The sequence below is a fragment of the Corvus brachyrhynchos genome, unplaced genomic scaffold, assembly GCF_000691975.1.
Source record: "Corvus brachyrhynchos isolate BGI_N302 unplaced genomic scaffold, ASM69197v1 scaffold1, whole genome shotgun sequence".
NCBI lineage: Eukaryota > Metazoa > Chordata > Aves > Passeriformes > Corvidae > Corvus > Corvus brachyrhynchos.
This window is the reverse complement of record NW_008237222.1, coordinates 6,031,491-6,046,512: the sequence shown is the minus strand read 5'-3', so window position 1 is coordinate 6,046,512 and position 15,022 is coordinate 6,031,491. Positions and strand designations below refer to the sequence as shown.

At 40.7% G+C, this 15,022-nt stretch overlaps 1 protein-coding gene across 1 annotated transcript in view; it reads left to right on the top strand.

Annotated features, from left to right (window-relative positions):
• Positions 1–237: 237 nt before the first annotated feature.
• CLMN (calmin) overlaps positions 238–15,022 on the top strand; it is a 29,767-nt gene continuing 14,982 nt past the window's right edge. Inside the window, exons 1-8 of the mRNA XM_017728932.1 lie at positions 238–248; positions 3,418–3,488; positions 4,049–4,182; positions 6,699–6,794; positions 8,293–8,376; positions 10,946–11,038; positions 12,288–12,475; positions 14,247–14,440. Of these exons, the coding sequence (XP_017584421.1) occupies positions 238–248; positions 3,418–3,488; positions 4,049–4,182; positions 6,699–6,794; positions 8,293–8,376; positions 10,946–11,038; positions 12,288–12,475; positions 14,247–14,440 (871 nt within the window). The remainder of the gene's footprint in view (positions 249–3,417; positions 3,489–4,048; positions 4,183–6,698; positions 6,795–8,292; positions 8,377–10,945; positions 11,039–12,287; positions 12,476–14,246; positions 14,441–15,022) is intronic.

The following is a 15,022-nucleotide window of genomic DNA, read 5'->3' as shown; positions in this document are numbered from 1 at the left end:
TGTGGTGGTCACTGGGTACTTACGAAGTGAATATGGGGCGATTATCCTGGCAACTTATTGCCTCTGAAGCCAAGGGTGGTTAAAGCACCCTCTATCACAGTTAGGTGGCCAACACCAGCTTTCCATCTTGAAGACTTGCTTCTAGTTAATAGCAAGCATATCTATAGAGAGGGTGAGCTTGTGGTAGAAACAAGGAAGCTGGATTTTGTGCTTATTACAAAACTGGAACTTGGCAAGATGTCCAGAAGGTAAGTTGTAAGTGGATCTACAGGCCAGCTTGGCCTGTTGTGAAGGTTTTAACATCACTTGATGATGTATCCTAGATGAAATGCTAATAGGTTTGGAAGCAAGTTTAAGTCACCTTCTGCTTTGTTTTGGGAGTAATATCCATACATGCAAATCAAGCAGTTTCCTCAAGCTATGTAATTACACACTGACAAGTGTTCTACTCAAATCAGCTTCCATATTTCATAGTTCCTTGAAGTGCCCAGCCCCATGGTGGTGTGCCTCAGAGGATTATTCATAACTGGTTCTACAACAACAGAATAAATAGTATTTAAAAGCAAATCAATATTTGCTATCTCAAATTTGCTGTTGAACGTAGAGGCTCTTAGGGATCAGCTTCCTGCAAGTGATGCAAACAGTGGTGACCTTTGAGGAGATTTGAGAGGGGGAGAAATGGCATTAGTAAATGCCGGAGGAGTTTCTAGACTGGTGGGGAAGGAAATAGTGCCACACAGGAAAGCAGCTGAGCTCCCTTGTGCATTAGCAGTTTAACCTTGAATTTTGCCTAAGTGGTTTTTGAACTATCTTAATTTTACTCTTTAAGGAATTAGTTGCCTTTGCCATAAGATTTTACAAAGCAGTATATTTTTGTGAATATTGAATACTGACTAGGGTGCAGTTACTGGGGCTGAGCCAAATTCTGACAAATTCTGCTGTCCTCTAGGACACAGTTGTGGGGCAGAGAACTGTGTGGGTTATACAATAGGCTCCTCATCCTAACAGTACACATTCTCCAGTGCCTTCTTTCCCTCTAAACTATTGCAGTTGATGCCTGTCAGAGCCCATGCACTTTGATACCCATGCACTTTGATAAAAATGCTGTGCCTCTTACACCCTCCTGTGAAAGCATGTTGTAGGTGGACTTACTGGAAGAGTGCAGAAGACCCAGCTTCTGTGTGTGGTCAGAATTTGTCTCTATAATTTTTCTCTTATGTCAAGGTCTGAGCTGAGCTGAATCAAAAAGGCAATTCCTGACTTTTTACTACCTTCCAGCATTACATCTTTCAATTCAACCCTCACAGCAGGCATCCTTCTTTTCCGCTGTAGGATTTGTGTGCAGGCCAGCCATATGGTGGGTGTAATTATTATTTTATAATAGTGTTATTGCTCTCTAGCTGCCCAGTAAACACAGTGCAGTTTTAGTAAACTATATACGTAAGCATAGGAACTTTGGACTTGAATGATTTTCTTCACTTTTATATAATAGTAGGTGTGAAGGAGAAAAAAAGATTTGATTTAATTTATAGAAACTGCATAAAGTTTATAGAGTCTCTACAATCGTCTTAAATGAAAAGATTGTGGAGAAGAGGGGCTGTACTGAAACTGGGAGGTCCACAAGGTCGGAGCAGAACAGCAGTTAAAGGCACACATCAGTAAATACCTGTGCTGAACTTTTCACGTTAACTCTGCCATCGAGCATATGGACTGCATTAGGGGTTTGTCTGCCTTAGGGATTTTATAAACACATTTCCTCTCCTTTCCTCTTCCCCTTCCAGTTACTGTTGCTTTAGAATTTTATAGAATCAAATAGTGCCTATTCTGGGGTCATCACTCTTCCTGGAAAGAAGCTGTTTGCCGTAGAGACAGATTCATCTCAGAAAACTGTCTATGTATGCAAGTGCTTTCCTGAATGCGCCTTTTTTTTATGTTTGGTGTGTGAGCTTCCCGAAGCAGTAATGCCGGCTCACCCATCATTTGAGGCATATGTGCAGCTCCTAATTTGCATCATGGCAGAATTTCTGCAGCAAAATTAGGAGCCAGCATGTGCTCAGTTTTATGGATGATCTGTAAGTAAACACAGCTCTCTTTTGCATCCTTATTTACACTGAAAGTGAAGGTTGCCAGAGTGACTAGTGAAAAATATGACAAGAAACCAAGCCTCTGATGATACCAGAAAACATTAAATTTGCTTCTGTGAACTTTCTGTGTTTCCTTTTTGATTTTAGTTGACATTGCAAGTCTGTATATCCAGCCCATTGGATAAGGTCTCCTTTTTCTTTTCTGAAGCCTGGCACTGGTGCCCACTGAAGCATTCCTGAGCATTTCAGACAAGTTTAATAGGTGGCCCTGTTACCTGCTGCTAGCTCCTGTGCCTGTTCTGCCTTCCCCTTTGCACCAGCACCTGTATTTGAACAGAAAGAAGTATATCTGGGAATGATTCTGGCTTAACCTCCACCCACTGTCAAAGGTTAATTTTAACAGCTCGATTGTGGAAGTTACACCCTGGGTGACACACAGCACTTGTGCTGCTCAGCCGTGGCTGTGGGAGTGAGCGCATGGAAAGCCAGTTCTGGGCTGAGGTGCTGAAGGAAGCAAAGCCCAAGAAATATGTGACACATCTCTCAGTTTATTGTACTTTGGGATTTATAGGTGGTAAATGCTGTGGGTGTTTTACAGATACTCTGGAATCCTAATATAATTTACAGTTTCATTTGTAGAGAGCTGTTTCAAATCTTTGCACATTCTTCTAAGACATTTTAAAAGAAAAGCCAACAGCAATAATTAGTTTGGCATTTTCTATGTTTTCTAAAGCACTTAAAGGGTAATGACTTTTTTTAACCAATCTTGGAGAAAATCAGGTTTTATGGAATAAGACGACTTAAAAGGCCTGAATGGCCATCAGTGACAGATGTACTTCATGCTGAAAAGCTCTATTCCAATGCATCAAAATAAGGAAAACAATTATACATATAATTGGAGGCTGCTGACCCTTTGGTTAAAATGATCAAAAAGAACAATATTAAAATTTGATTTACGGAAGCTACTGCTTGGCCTATAATCAGTCTGACCAATGAAAACAACCCAGACTTTTACAGAATGTGATTTCCCAGTAGATAGGTTAGCTGTTTTTGTAGGGCTGAAGAAACAAAATGGTTTTAAAATATATTTGATACGCTCTATGAGTAAATTGAAATACAGCATATAACTAGTTTTAATGGGTTCTGTTCATAAATCGCCAGATTTCCTTAATTCAAGTGAAACTTGAGAACCACTTGAGAATAATTGTCTTTAAAGTGAAATATTACTTTGACAGTCTACTTCGTTTATATTAAATATATGGTTTACTTTTTTATATTAGAAGGTAAATGAAAGCTGGTCAGTAATATGATTCCCCTTACACTCTTGCCGTAGTTCACTATGGAAATGGATTCAGGAAATGGCAGATGTGATTAAAAACTCTTCAGCTGGCCCACAAGCTGTTTGTACAGCACCTAGTGCACAGCACTTCTGGCAAAGAACAAGCACTCCTAGACTTATTGCAATATAAATAAAATGATTCTTCAGTCTAGGGACTTGGAATTCTGATTTTAAATGCACTAGTTAGGAGACTGGGAAGATGGGATTTCATGAAGCTTTTCCATTCATTTATAAATATGAAGACGAAATTGTTGTGTTGGTCCTGTTTCCTTGTGCATGCAAGTAAGTAGTCTGGAATCCACACCAGCCCAATTTGCAAGAGGGTGTCAGAGCAACAATCCTCTAAATTGACATAAAAGGGTCAAGCTGCCTGCTCAGAGGGTGACAACAGTGGAGAGCTGTGCACAGCACATAAATGCTCACCTCTCAGAAGCTGAACACTGAAGACTTCAAAACTAAGAGAAATTCCTTCCTCCTGCCTTTAAAATGCATCTACAAATATATAGCTCATGTCTGGGCAAAGAAACTGAATAAAACATTGAAATTCAACCTTGTATCTCCTGATTTAGAATGTATTTGTCTTATTCACAGAGTTCTCATGAATTCTAACTATTTCGTGCAACAGTTTCTGAAATTTCCTACCAGCTCTCCCTCTTCTGGAAGCTTAAATGCTGTTTTTTGTTTTTGATATTTGTAGTCGAACGCGAAAATGTACAGAAGAGGACCTTTACCAGATGGATAAACCTGCATTTGGGAAAGGTAAGACTGACAAACAATCTTGATATTGGGATACAAGGACATAGCCATAGACAGATTGCAGTTAACTCCCTTTCAAGCAGTTAAAATTTGGAAACAAAGTTGACTTCTGAGCATAGGGACATTTGGAGGAGAATGAGGGGAAGCTCAAAGCCTGTTTCTGGATTAATTAAAATTTGTTTTCAGGCACAATGAATGCTTGACCAGCATTTATCATCTCAGGTCCATTTAAATCTTTAATGCTACTGACTGTTACCATAAGGGTAGAATATTCCCACAGAATGCACCCACATAAAATCAAATAGGTTGAGGTTCTGAGGTGACGATGTCTGTGTTCTTCCCTGGACTGGAAGTTTGAGCATCTGAGGAATCAAGGCCAAAGACAGGTGTTCTTCAGAACTTGTCTTCATCCCAGATTTGAAGATGGAAGACAGTAATTTCTTGTCAGACATGTTATGGGGGGCAATATGATGGGATCTTCACATATACACTTACATCAGAGAACTAATGTTTGGACATCATATCTTTAAGTTGCAATTGTTTCTTAATGACACCATAATATAGCTTTTAAACCTAATTTACTGTTCTTATCAATAGTAGATAAGGACTACCTCTCCTGAGTAGTGTGTCAGGCAGAGAACATTTTTCTTGCTGTTGAGGTTGAAAAGAGCAAAAAAAAATTCCTAATATTACTGAGACAGCAGCAATGCTTAGTGCAGGATCAAGGAATGAGACCAGCTTCCTGATCTAGATGAAGCCCTAACTTGGACTGGTGCTTAATCTTCACAATGCCTTAGTATGTGTGGCTAAATTTCAAAAAGTACAGATTGGGACTAGGTTTGGGCTCACTCTCAGTTTAGCTCCTGTAGTTCTTGAGAAGTGATTGCATTTCAGACACAGTAAAGTAAAGGGGTTTTAGAAGAAAGGCATCACATCTATCGTTGCTTAAGTCCACTACTCTGCAGTGAGTGTTTTTGAAGGCATAAAGGGATCCTCTTAAATCTCACTGGAAAATCAGAATAAGGCTAGTTGGAAACGTTTTGACTAGCAATTGCTCCCAAAGGCCTCTCAGAATGAAGACAGTGTTACATGATGCCTGCATGAATCAGGCTCTAGGGCTTTGAACTAACTGCAGTTTTGGAACTTGTCAGAAAGGGCTGTCAAATATGTGACTGTAAAGAAGGTCTTTGATTTACAGAAGGAATTATATCATGAAAAAGGCTGTAGGGTGCTGTTAATTCTGCTGTGCCAGGCATATGAAGTCTTAGAACCTTTGTGGGCAGGTCAGCTTTCTCTGGGGTGCATACAAATTTTTTTCCTCTCTGATTCAACAAATAAAAATGCTTTTCTGGAGAATGACCAAAAGCCTTCTGCTATATTAATGTTTTTCCTGGAAGTGGCATAATAAACATAACCATGTAAACAATGAGAGCTTCACCAAAGCTGTCTCTAATTATGGGTGATTCCCTGAGGACACGCACTGAGAAAGGTGGCTTCTGCCTTTATCCTCAAAGAAGCACTTCTTGCAGAGTAGCTTGTTTTTTTTAAAGGCAGCAATGAAGTCTTCTTGTACTTCTTCAAGAAACTTTTGGTGTGATCCCACTTGGGTCATCTTTTGAGAAGCTCTGGCTCTGCTGGTCATGGGATAATTGGGAGTAGTCTGAATTTCTGAGTTCTGTTTGTTCTTGCTTTAAGTACTGAAAGAATAGAAAGTGTTTGTGTTTTAGTCTTTCAGAGAAGTTATTTAATTTTGAAATGAAAGATACTTTGCTTTCTTTCATGGAGCATTGTTTAGTACTCTTGGCTAGATTGAAGACCAGTAATGAAAATGTGTGGCCCCATTTGCCAGGAGCAGTGCTTAATCGAACAGAAGTGCGTTTCCCAACCAAAGATGAAAAGATTGGGCTCTTTAGGGATACCTGAGTGAGTGACACCTGAGCAGAGTGTAATTGCTGCAGTTGGGAATACCCCTAAGGGCTGAGCTGACTTGGCTGTGTGCCTTGAAGTGCACACATCGACCAACACCGTGGTGAAGGGAGGAGATGGTTCCTTTTGGAGGAGTTTGCTGAGAAAAGAGAGACACAATATAAGAAGTTGCTTTTTAAAGTACTTAAAAAATGCTGGGAGACAGAATGAAACCACCAGAAGCCTTTCACATGAGAAGGACATTGTGGCTGGCTGGATCACGGGCATAAAGTGGTATTTGCTTCTGCTGGACATGTCTTAGTCTGAGGGATCAGCACCCAACTCTTGGGTGATTATTTCTTAGGCAGAGTATTTAGGGTTAGGTTCTGTTATGGGAAATCTGGAATTAGTCCTTGAATAATTTCAGTTTTAGCTCCAACATTCATAGGACAGAATTGCCACAGATGTGAAGAACAGTCAGCTCTTTCTCCCTGCAGGCTATGATTTACTTCTTGTATCTCTGTCTTGTAAAATTCTCCTTCCATCTCTCTGAAATCATGGTGATTTATCAAACAGTACTGCTTTAAAAATTACCTGATTTCTTTTCTTCACAGTGCAAGCCCCCTTTGAAAGTGAAAGACTTGTTTATTGATATACAAGATGGCAAAATCCTGATGGCACTCCTGGAAGTCCTTTCAGGACAAAAGTTGGTATGTACAGACAGGGAGAAACCTCCACACATAGGAGCTCAGTATCTTACAAGCAACAGTGCCCGGTCATCCAAGGAATAAGGGTGAATTTGGGCCCATGCCTTGCATAAAGTAGTAAGAATTTCAGCAACTTTGTTGTCATTTCCTTACAGGCAGGTGTCCTGAGCTGTAATGTAGATTTCAAGGAAATATATAACAATGAGGTGTAAATGGTGTGTGATCAGTGTTAATGTTCCTACCCCTCAGGGTTTTTAAGGCTTTAATACTTTAGTGCTCACACATTCCATCTGGAGATTACCCAAGTCACATTACCAAGAAAACACATATTTGCTGTATCATTTTTTTAATCCGTAAGGTCTGTTTCTATTTTGTCTAAGATCATTATGACACTCAATAGGTCTTCTGATGCCTGCTGTAGGTCTGAGTTTAATTCTGGTATCCTGGCTCAGGTTTCATTAGTCTTACGAATATGGTGGTCTAAATCAGCAGGGCAAAGCTTTACTAATCAGAAACTTCTCTCCTCCTTTCTTTGTAAGAGCTCTGTAAAGTTCCACGTACCAGAAATGGAACACCCAGTGCAAATATAAATGCCCAGTTACAGTTGACTTCAATGTTTTCTTTCTCCATCAATCTTGTCATCAAGAACTCTCCCGTGTGTGGCTATCACACTTGGGTAAGAGAAGCAGCTGTCTCACCACTGCAGATGCACCTGGTGATGATGCTCTGTAGTGGCTGACCACCTGCATACCCCTGCAGCATAGGAATGGCCCCTGAATGTGTGCTCAAATATTCAGAGTCAAGAGTATTTTTTAATACTCTTAAAGTCTGGCAGAGCTGCAGCAGAAGCAGCAGTGTCTCTATGTGCATTCGCACAGATTGCATTGAGGGCCAGGCTTGGAAGGAATTGAAGGGGAAGATACATCATGGTAAACCCTAGGCTATGCTCTGGGAGGTCAGGGAGGAGGTCAGAGAAGGGGGTAAGGTCAGCTGGCCAAATTTCTTGTTAGCTGTTTCTGCACACATGGGATAAAAACAGTGTGCTGAAGTAGAATTGCAGGGAGACAGGCATGCAAAATCTTTCATTTCTGCCAAAGGGAAGGTTTTTGCCTCCCACCTGCCTGTGCCTGCTATTAAAATTGCTCATGCTTCCTAATTAAGATAATTTCATTTAATTCAAGACAAAAGAAAATCTATTACTATGAATTTTCAGGCAAATCTGATCCTGTGACCGAACATGCTTGGGGAGTGATTACATAAATAATCAATGTGGCAGGTCCAAGAGAGTGGTAACATCTGGAGAGCAGTAAAACTGCGTGCTAACCCGGTTTGCTACTATCGTATAGTTGAAGCATTTTACTGCTCACAAAAGATGGCAATAATTTTTCATAGATAGATTTCCTTAGCTTTATTTTGCCTCAGTGCTTGTAGTGTTTTAAGCTTTGTATAATGTGGTGAGTGATTTCTGTTTTAAAAACAGTGTGGCACTTCTTTTATCTAGATGCACGAATACAAATCTTCGACCCATCGCATTTTTCGTTTGAACAACATAGCCAAAGCACTTAAGTTCTTGGAGGACAGTAATGTGAGTATTTTCAAAGACTGGTCTTAATATTTTCTCTTGATGTATGCTGCAAGTTGTAGTTGTTGCTAATCTGATGTGCTGCATGTATGTAAGAGGAGTGTACTGCTTAAAGAGGCTGTGACTTAGCAGCAAGGCTGAAAAGCCACATAAAAATGCACAGCAAGAACACCTACGGAGTCTAAAGCAAGGATTATTTGATCATTTTATATGTTAAAGTTCAATGGGATTAAAGGATCAGGAACCCAATATTAAAAGAAAATAAAAAGAAATGCAAGTAATTTTTATGATCTGGGTCTTAGTGGCATTACTTCAGTTACACTGATGGTAGATGACTTTCTTTTCTCAGAAATACTTTCACTATTAGAAATCATGTATTTATCTGGTAAACTGATTGCTGCAGCAGCTGATCATGAGTCAAAGGTAAGAGAAAGTGAAATCCAGGAACATGATATAAATGCATAATTCCAGGAATCAAAGCCTTACATGGATATAACTTCCCTCATAGCCAGTGTTGTACTACCACAGCATCACTGCCTACAGTTGTAAGTGACCAAGTGTGATCAGACCCTGTAGCTGGAAATGGTTCATTCTTTGTCTCTCCTGTGATGGGTTTATTCCAAAGCCCTGTAGAAGTGGCCTGTGTGTTGAAAACTCCCTGATTTTAAAAAATGTTGAGAGTAATGGGGTCAAGAGAAGCCCCAGCCATGTAACAACTCATATACATGGTATACCTAGAACTTCCAGAAAAACAAGTATTGGGCTATTTCCTCTAAAGGACTTCAGTAAGGTTAAACTTTATGGGTGAGGAGGGATCAGTGTGTGCAAAACCCTGCCTTGTATGGGATGCTACAACAGCAACTGATGTCACTTTGCTGCTTCCCTGCACTGAGCTTAGCTCCTGCTCCAGCAGCAGTGGTTGTCATGCAGGAGAGTTGTTGCAAACCCCAGTGCAGAAATGAGCATGATGTGAGGTCTTAGCACATCTCTTATGACTTTGTAGATGCGGGAGGTTTAACATCCTTTGCCTTTTTCCCCAGGAGAGGATGTGAAAGGTCAAGAAGTTGTCCAGTAACTTCCAGGTGTTCCAGCCTCCCTATGGAAACTCCATCAGTAGGGGCTGATCTAGCCCTAAATGTGTACGTCTACACGTCCTGCTGTAGAACTGCTAAGAAATCTTTTACATATTCACATATTTCTTAACAGTTTCCCAGTTGATGCTTTTTACCCAAATCCAGCTAAGGCCCACTTGCAGATGAGATTATTTCTCTCTGTTGGTACCAGCACTTGGCAGAGCTGCAGCTGAAGCATATCTGGTTGCCAGGATCTTACTAGGTCCTCAATCAGCAAGGTCAGGCAGGAGGAACCTTGAATGCCAGTGGCTTTTTAAATCAGTGGTGCTAAAAAGTACTTTCCTATGGATTTCCTGTTACCTCAAGAGTAAGCAGCCAGTATCTTCTAGCTGACTATCTCTGCTAGGCTGGGTGACAAACATAAGCAGCAGTAAGAGGACAGAGCTCACACTGAGCAGTGTAATGATAAATGTGACTTGCTCCCCATTTTGGAGAAATTGCTATTCAAATGTACTAAGTCTCAAAGGTTTTCCCATGCCAAATACCTTGGAGCTAGCAAGAAATCTGATCCTTGAAATATGACAACTAGAGGTGTCTTCTTGCTAAGACTGAAAATGTTGTGCAAACCACTAGATAAAAAGTTATTTTGCTTTCCTTTTTTCAGCTTAACCAAACCGGTTAGTGAAGGGTGGTGATGGAAGTGTTGGCAAAATGCCTTGGCTGCCAAGAGCTTCAGGGTTAGATATTAAACCACAGTGGGTGGAACCCGACAGTGTCCGTTCCTGTGGAACTGGGCCAGCAGGGTAGAGCCCTGCTGAATGATTCACCGTGTCTGGGACTTCTCAGTGATAAATGGGCTGCTGGGCTTTAACTCGGTCTGGGTGCCATGTGCAGTACTGACAGCTTCCTTGTTTCCTCCCTCCTCTGTGACCTTTGCCAAAACCAAGTCCGTGTTGTCTAAGAGAATAACATCCTGGTGTTATCAGCTGGAAAGAACCTCAGTGTGGGAAAGCCTAGAGTTTGCTTGGATTAGGCAACCCTATCCATTGCTAACTGATTTAATTAGAACTCTGTGACAAGCTGTGTAAGGTGGGATAAGGAAGGAGAAAGGAGATGCATAGGAGAAAAGAAGTAAGCAGAACTTACTAGGATTTTAGATTTTTGTATGAGAAATGACTCTCCTTTTTATGACTGGGGTCCACTGGAGGAGGCCCCATCTTCTTCCATTTTTGTATGGAGAAAATGCATTTGTAGTCCCAAAAATGCAGAGCTGAGTCCACTTCTGTTCTGCAGACTATGCTGGGGGTTTCAGATAGGAGTTCCAGGAGAAGGGTGATTGTGATCAGGGCAAATTTTCATTGATACAAGATTTCAGTATTGCTTTTTTGCTGGCCTGTCAGTGCCAGAAGTGGTATGGACATATCCAGCAGTCTCAGTGCATTTTTTGCATATAGCTTGCTGCTTTGAATTTGGCTCTGAATTTATGATCTCTTCTACAGGTAAAGCTTGTTAGCATTGATGCAGCAGAAATAGCAGATGGAAATTCCTCTCTGGTACTTGGACTAATATGGAATATAATCTTGTTTTTTCAGGTAATAAAATTTGAACACTTTAACCATAAGTAATCGGTCTTCATGGTATCCATCTATTCCAGCTGAATAGTGATCTTTAAATTGATTTTTAATCCTAAAGAACATAATTAATCATGCTAAACCTGAGCTTTTCCCTCCTAATATACACTAATTTTATACTTGCAGCTGCTTTCATTTTACTTCATTGGACCTATTTTGATGTAAATTGGAGACAATTTAAGCCCTCATTTAACTTGGACCTGAATTAGAGCTTCAGATTACTACTTTCCCTTCTTTCCTGTGCCTTCTCAGGGTTCTGTTCCAGATTCCCTGGATCTGAACCAATGTCCTGGGTTTGGTTCCAGGTCACAGTTTATTTTCAATTACCTTTTCTGGATTTGGTCCAGTGTGGTGGGAAATTCCATTTAGAATCACTGTTCTCTGGAGACTTACTCAACATGGCAAAAATTTGCAACTGATGTACATGGTCATATGAAAGATCTCAAAGGACTTGGAACTGATAAAACGTATTTGAGCCTGAAAGTTTATTTATCCCCAGGCTTAGATTAAAACTGCTCCCTAACCTACACATAGTTTGAAAATTACCTTCTAGACAATCCAAATTCTAATGGACAGAGAGAGATGGAGGGAGGGTTCTGCAACTCTTGTAAGACTGTGAGGCCCTTTCATTCTCTTGGTCTGATTTAAAAAATGGCTATAAGGTTAAAAAAAAGATCTCAAAGTTGCACTGGGGCTTTTCTCCCTGGCTGAGCTCCTCAGGCTGAACAGTGCTGCACAGAACCAGTTTGGCCAGGCAGACTCACCGGCAAAGATGGTGTGACCAGGACCTGTCACCCTGGCAGCAGAGGGCACAGGGGGCCCAAAAAGCAGCAGAGTCTCAAATGTCAGCACTGATCAAGGACAGGAGTGCGGCTGCAGGTCACCATTTCTTTGCTAAAAACATTTCACTCAAGCAACTCCTGTGAAGAGAACAATTTCAGTTAAACTAATTTTTCTTTCAAGGACAGGTTTCTTTGCTTTTTGTTTAATTTGCGTAGTTCAGCCCAAACTGGTTGCTTGCCCTTTCTGTTGCCTGGGCTGCTGCTGGCTGCCATGCTTGAAAAATACAAGTTGAGAGTTAAAATGAACAGGTTTATAATTATCACTTAAAATTCAGTTATGGCACTGATCTCTAAAGTTTGCATGAAAACAAGGACACGATGCAGCCAGTGATAAAGCAGAACACTGTGTATTTCATCTTTTATTACAGATTAAGGAGCTGACAGGCAACCTCAACAGGAACTCCTCCTCCTCCAGCCTGTCCTCTGGGCCCAGTGGTCCAGAATCAGACACATCCCCCAGCACTCCCAGCGTGGAGAGAAACATGTCCATTACAGTGAAGGATCAGCGGAAAGCCATCAGGGCCCTTCTAATCTGGGTTCAGAGGAAAACCAGAAAGTAAGCTAACAAACCCTTGAACAAAAGAGTCTTGCCACCTGCCCTTTTGAAGCTGAGTCTCTTTTCTCTGTCCTGCCCCATGGGTATGTTACCATGTGCTGTGGCTTCTTCTGCTTTTGAAGTTTGGGAGCACAGGGTCTCTGCAGGGGGGTGTTTCACTATGGCCATGTGTTTACAGCAGCCATCTGACCTTGAAGGCTGCTGCTGGCTCCATGGTTTGAGTGTTAAATGTTAACTTGCACTAACCTGCTTGGTGCTGTTTAAAACAGGATCATTCTCTACTCCCCAGACCCCAGCTTTCATGCAGTCTATTTGACATCTTTTGCTAATTAAAGGTTAGGTATAACCAAGGGATGAACCAAAAAAACAGATGTACTGAAAGACTTTATCAGCAGCCTTTTAAATTAAGCAGCAGCCCTGAGGAAGCTTCTCTGTGTACTGCAAAGTGCCTTGAAGGACAGAACCCCTACTAGAGTTCCTCTTTCCTCAGAATTAAAGAGGGGAAGGGGGTGAAACTTAAGTCACTTCTCTTGAACTTGTAACATATGAGTGCATTTCCATTGCACAACACATCTCTCTCCTCTTTAATAAAAAAGTGGTTCTTTCACCAAAGCATTTTGTGTAGTAATGCTTTATCCTGGCAGAATTACTGTCAGGTTAAAAAACTGCGGTGTAAGATGTCTCATGCACATGCAAATGCTTCGAGTGTATTTTACATATATTGTTATTTGAAGTAGTGGCTGGCAGAGAGTTTTAAAGAGGGCATGTGTTAAAGTTACTTGTACAGGTTGGTTAGCTGAATATTTGGCTTTTTTGTCTGTTGATTTATATGTCCAAATCTGCCTTTGAACACAAATTTTCTGTCTAGTGTTGAAGACAAAAATTTACATCTTAAATACTTGGTCCTGTGGACCACATCATCCTTTGGTTATCTCCAGTGAAACTAAGGGTGCTTGTTGAGCAGATAAACTTCTTCCATTGAGATCTGTAGTTCACTGCTGCCAGGACAGACAATAGAGGAAGCACAATTTTAGTCCAAAATAAGGCTGAAGTCATCATTAACAGGTGGTACAACAAAAGTGAGGACCTGAGAAGTAAAGGCCGAAGACTTTTCAGCCCAGTCAAAGAGTGCAAATTGAAAAGATCGAATAAGAGAAAATTGTTGTTGCAACTGCAGTATTAAAAACATAATAGCATCACTGTAATCCTGTTACCCCACGATCTGTGCAATTTTCTCTTCTGGGGCTGTATTCCATTGCAAGTTTGATGGCTGTTTTTTCCTCCAAAACTTTGGGCATCTAAAACTCTTGTGGTTTATGCATATGCTGACACCATTTTCATTTGGCAGATTTTCTGCTATAGAAGGCCAAGTACACAGGAATGTGAATAATATATGCTTGTGTGTTTAAGTGTTTAAATCTTGGAAGTTTTCCCAAGCTATGGCATTAAAATGCTGGAGAGCAACAGAAACAGGAATCACAGAGACATTTGGTTTTGTGAATGTTAAATGTGGTTGCTGAATTCTTGAGGGCTTTGTTTTCACTAACTACTTCCTACAAGCAGGTTGATGTCAGCTGTTAGCCACATCAGTTTGTGAAGCCATGTGTTTTCTGAATGTATTTCTAGATTTTGAAATCCAAAAATATCTCAGATGTGACAGGTGCTACTCAGCAACCTTACGTTTTAACTTTCAGGAGTCTGAAAATGATGATGCCTTTACTTTGGATTTTCTAGCAAACCACACATGTAAAATGTATGTATTTCTATTTAGGTATGGCGTTGCAGTCCAGGACTTTACAAGTAGTTGGAGGAGTGGCCTTGCTTTCTTAGCCGTCATAAAAGCCATAGATTGTACTTTGGTAGACATGAAACATGCACTAGAGAAATCAGCACGAGAAAACCTGGAGGATGCTTTCAGCATAGCACAGAATAAACTGGGTGTTCCTCGGCTCCTCGAACCAGAAGGTAAAACGCTTATATCAGCTTTGTTGGGTAACACTCAGACTATAATGAATTTATTAATATTGCATTGTGATACCTACCAAAAACCTCCCAGTGATTAGGCTGCTGATGTGATTAGTGTATTGAGCTTGTTGATAAGAAAAATAAAAATGGTCAGTGGCTTGCCGTTGTATGCTTCCAGTCATATTTGTAAGTTCTTTGGGGACAGAGATCTTACCATGTTTTTAGCTATGTACACTGGTCCTGGTTCATGCTTAGATGCTTTTTGACATCTGCATTCCTAGAGGGCATTAATTGTTGTGCTGAGGGGTGTCTCAGTGCATTAGCACTGTTCTGTAGCACCTAATCTGCAGAGACTAAATGTCACTCCATGATGAAGTGTGCGAGGCTGCCATACCAGGCAAATGGAGAGATACCCATTCAAATGCATTTGCATCTCCCAGTTTTCCCTTTACAGTGCATATATATACACACACATATTTATACATGTAAACCTAAGTGTGTATGTGTATATAAAGTATGTATAAATGGACTTCTTGTAGTTCTTTTTACTGAACTCTACTAGACCAGTGTTAGGCCTCGATG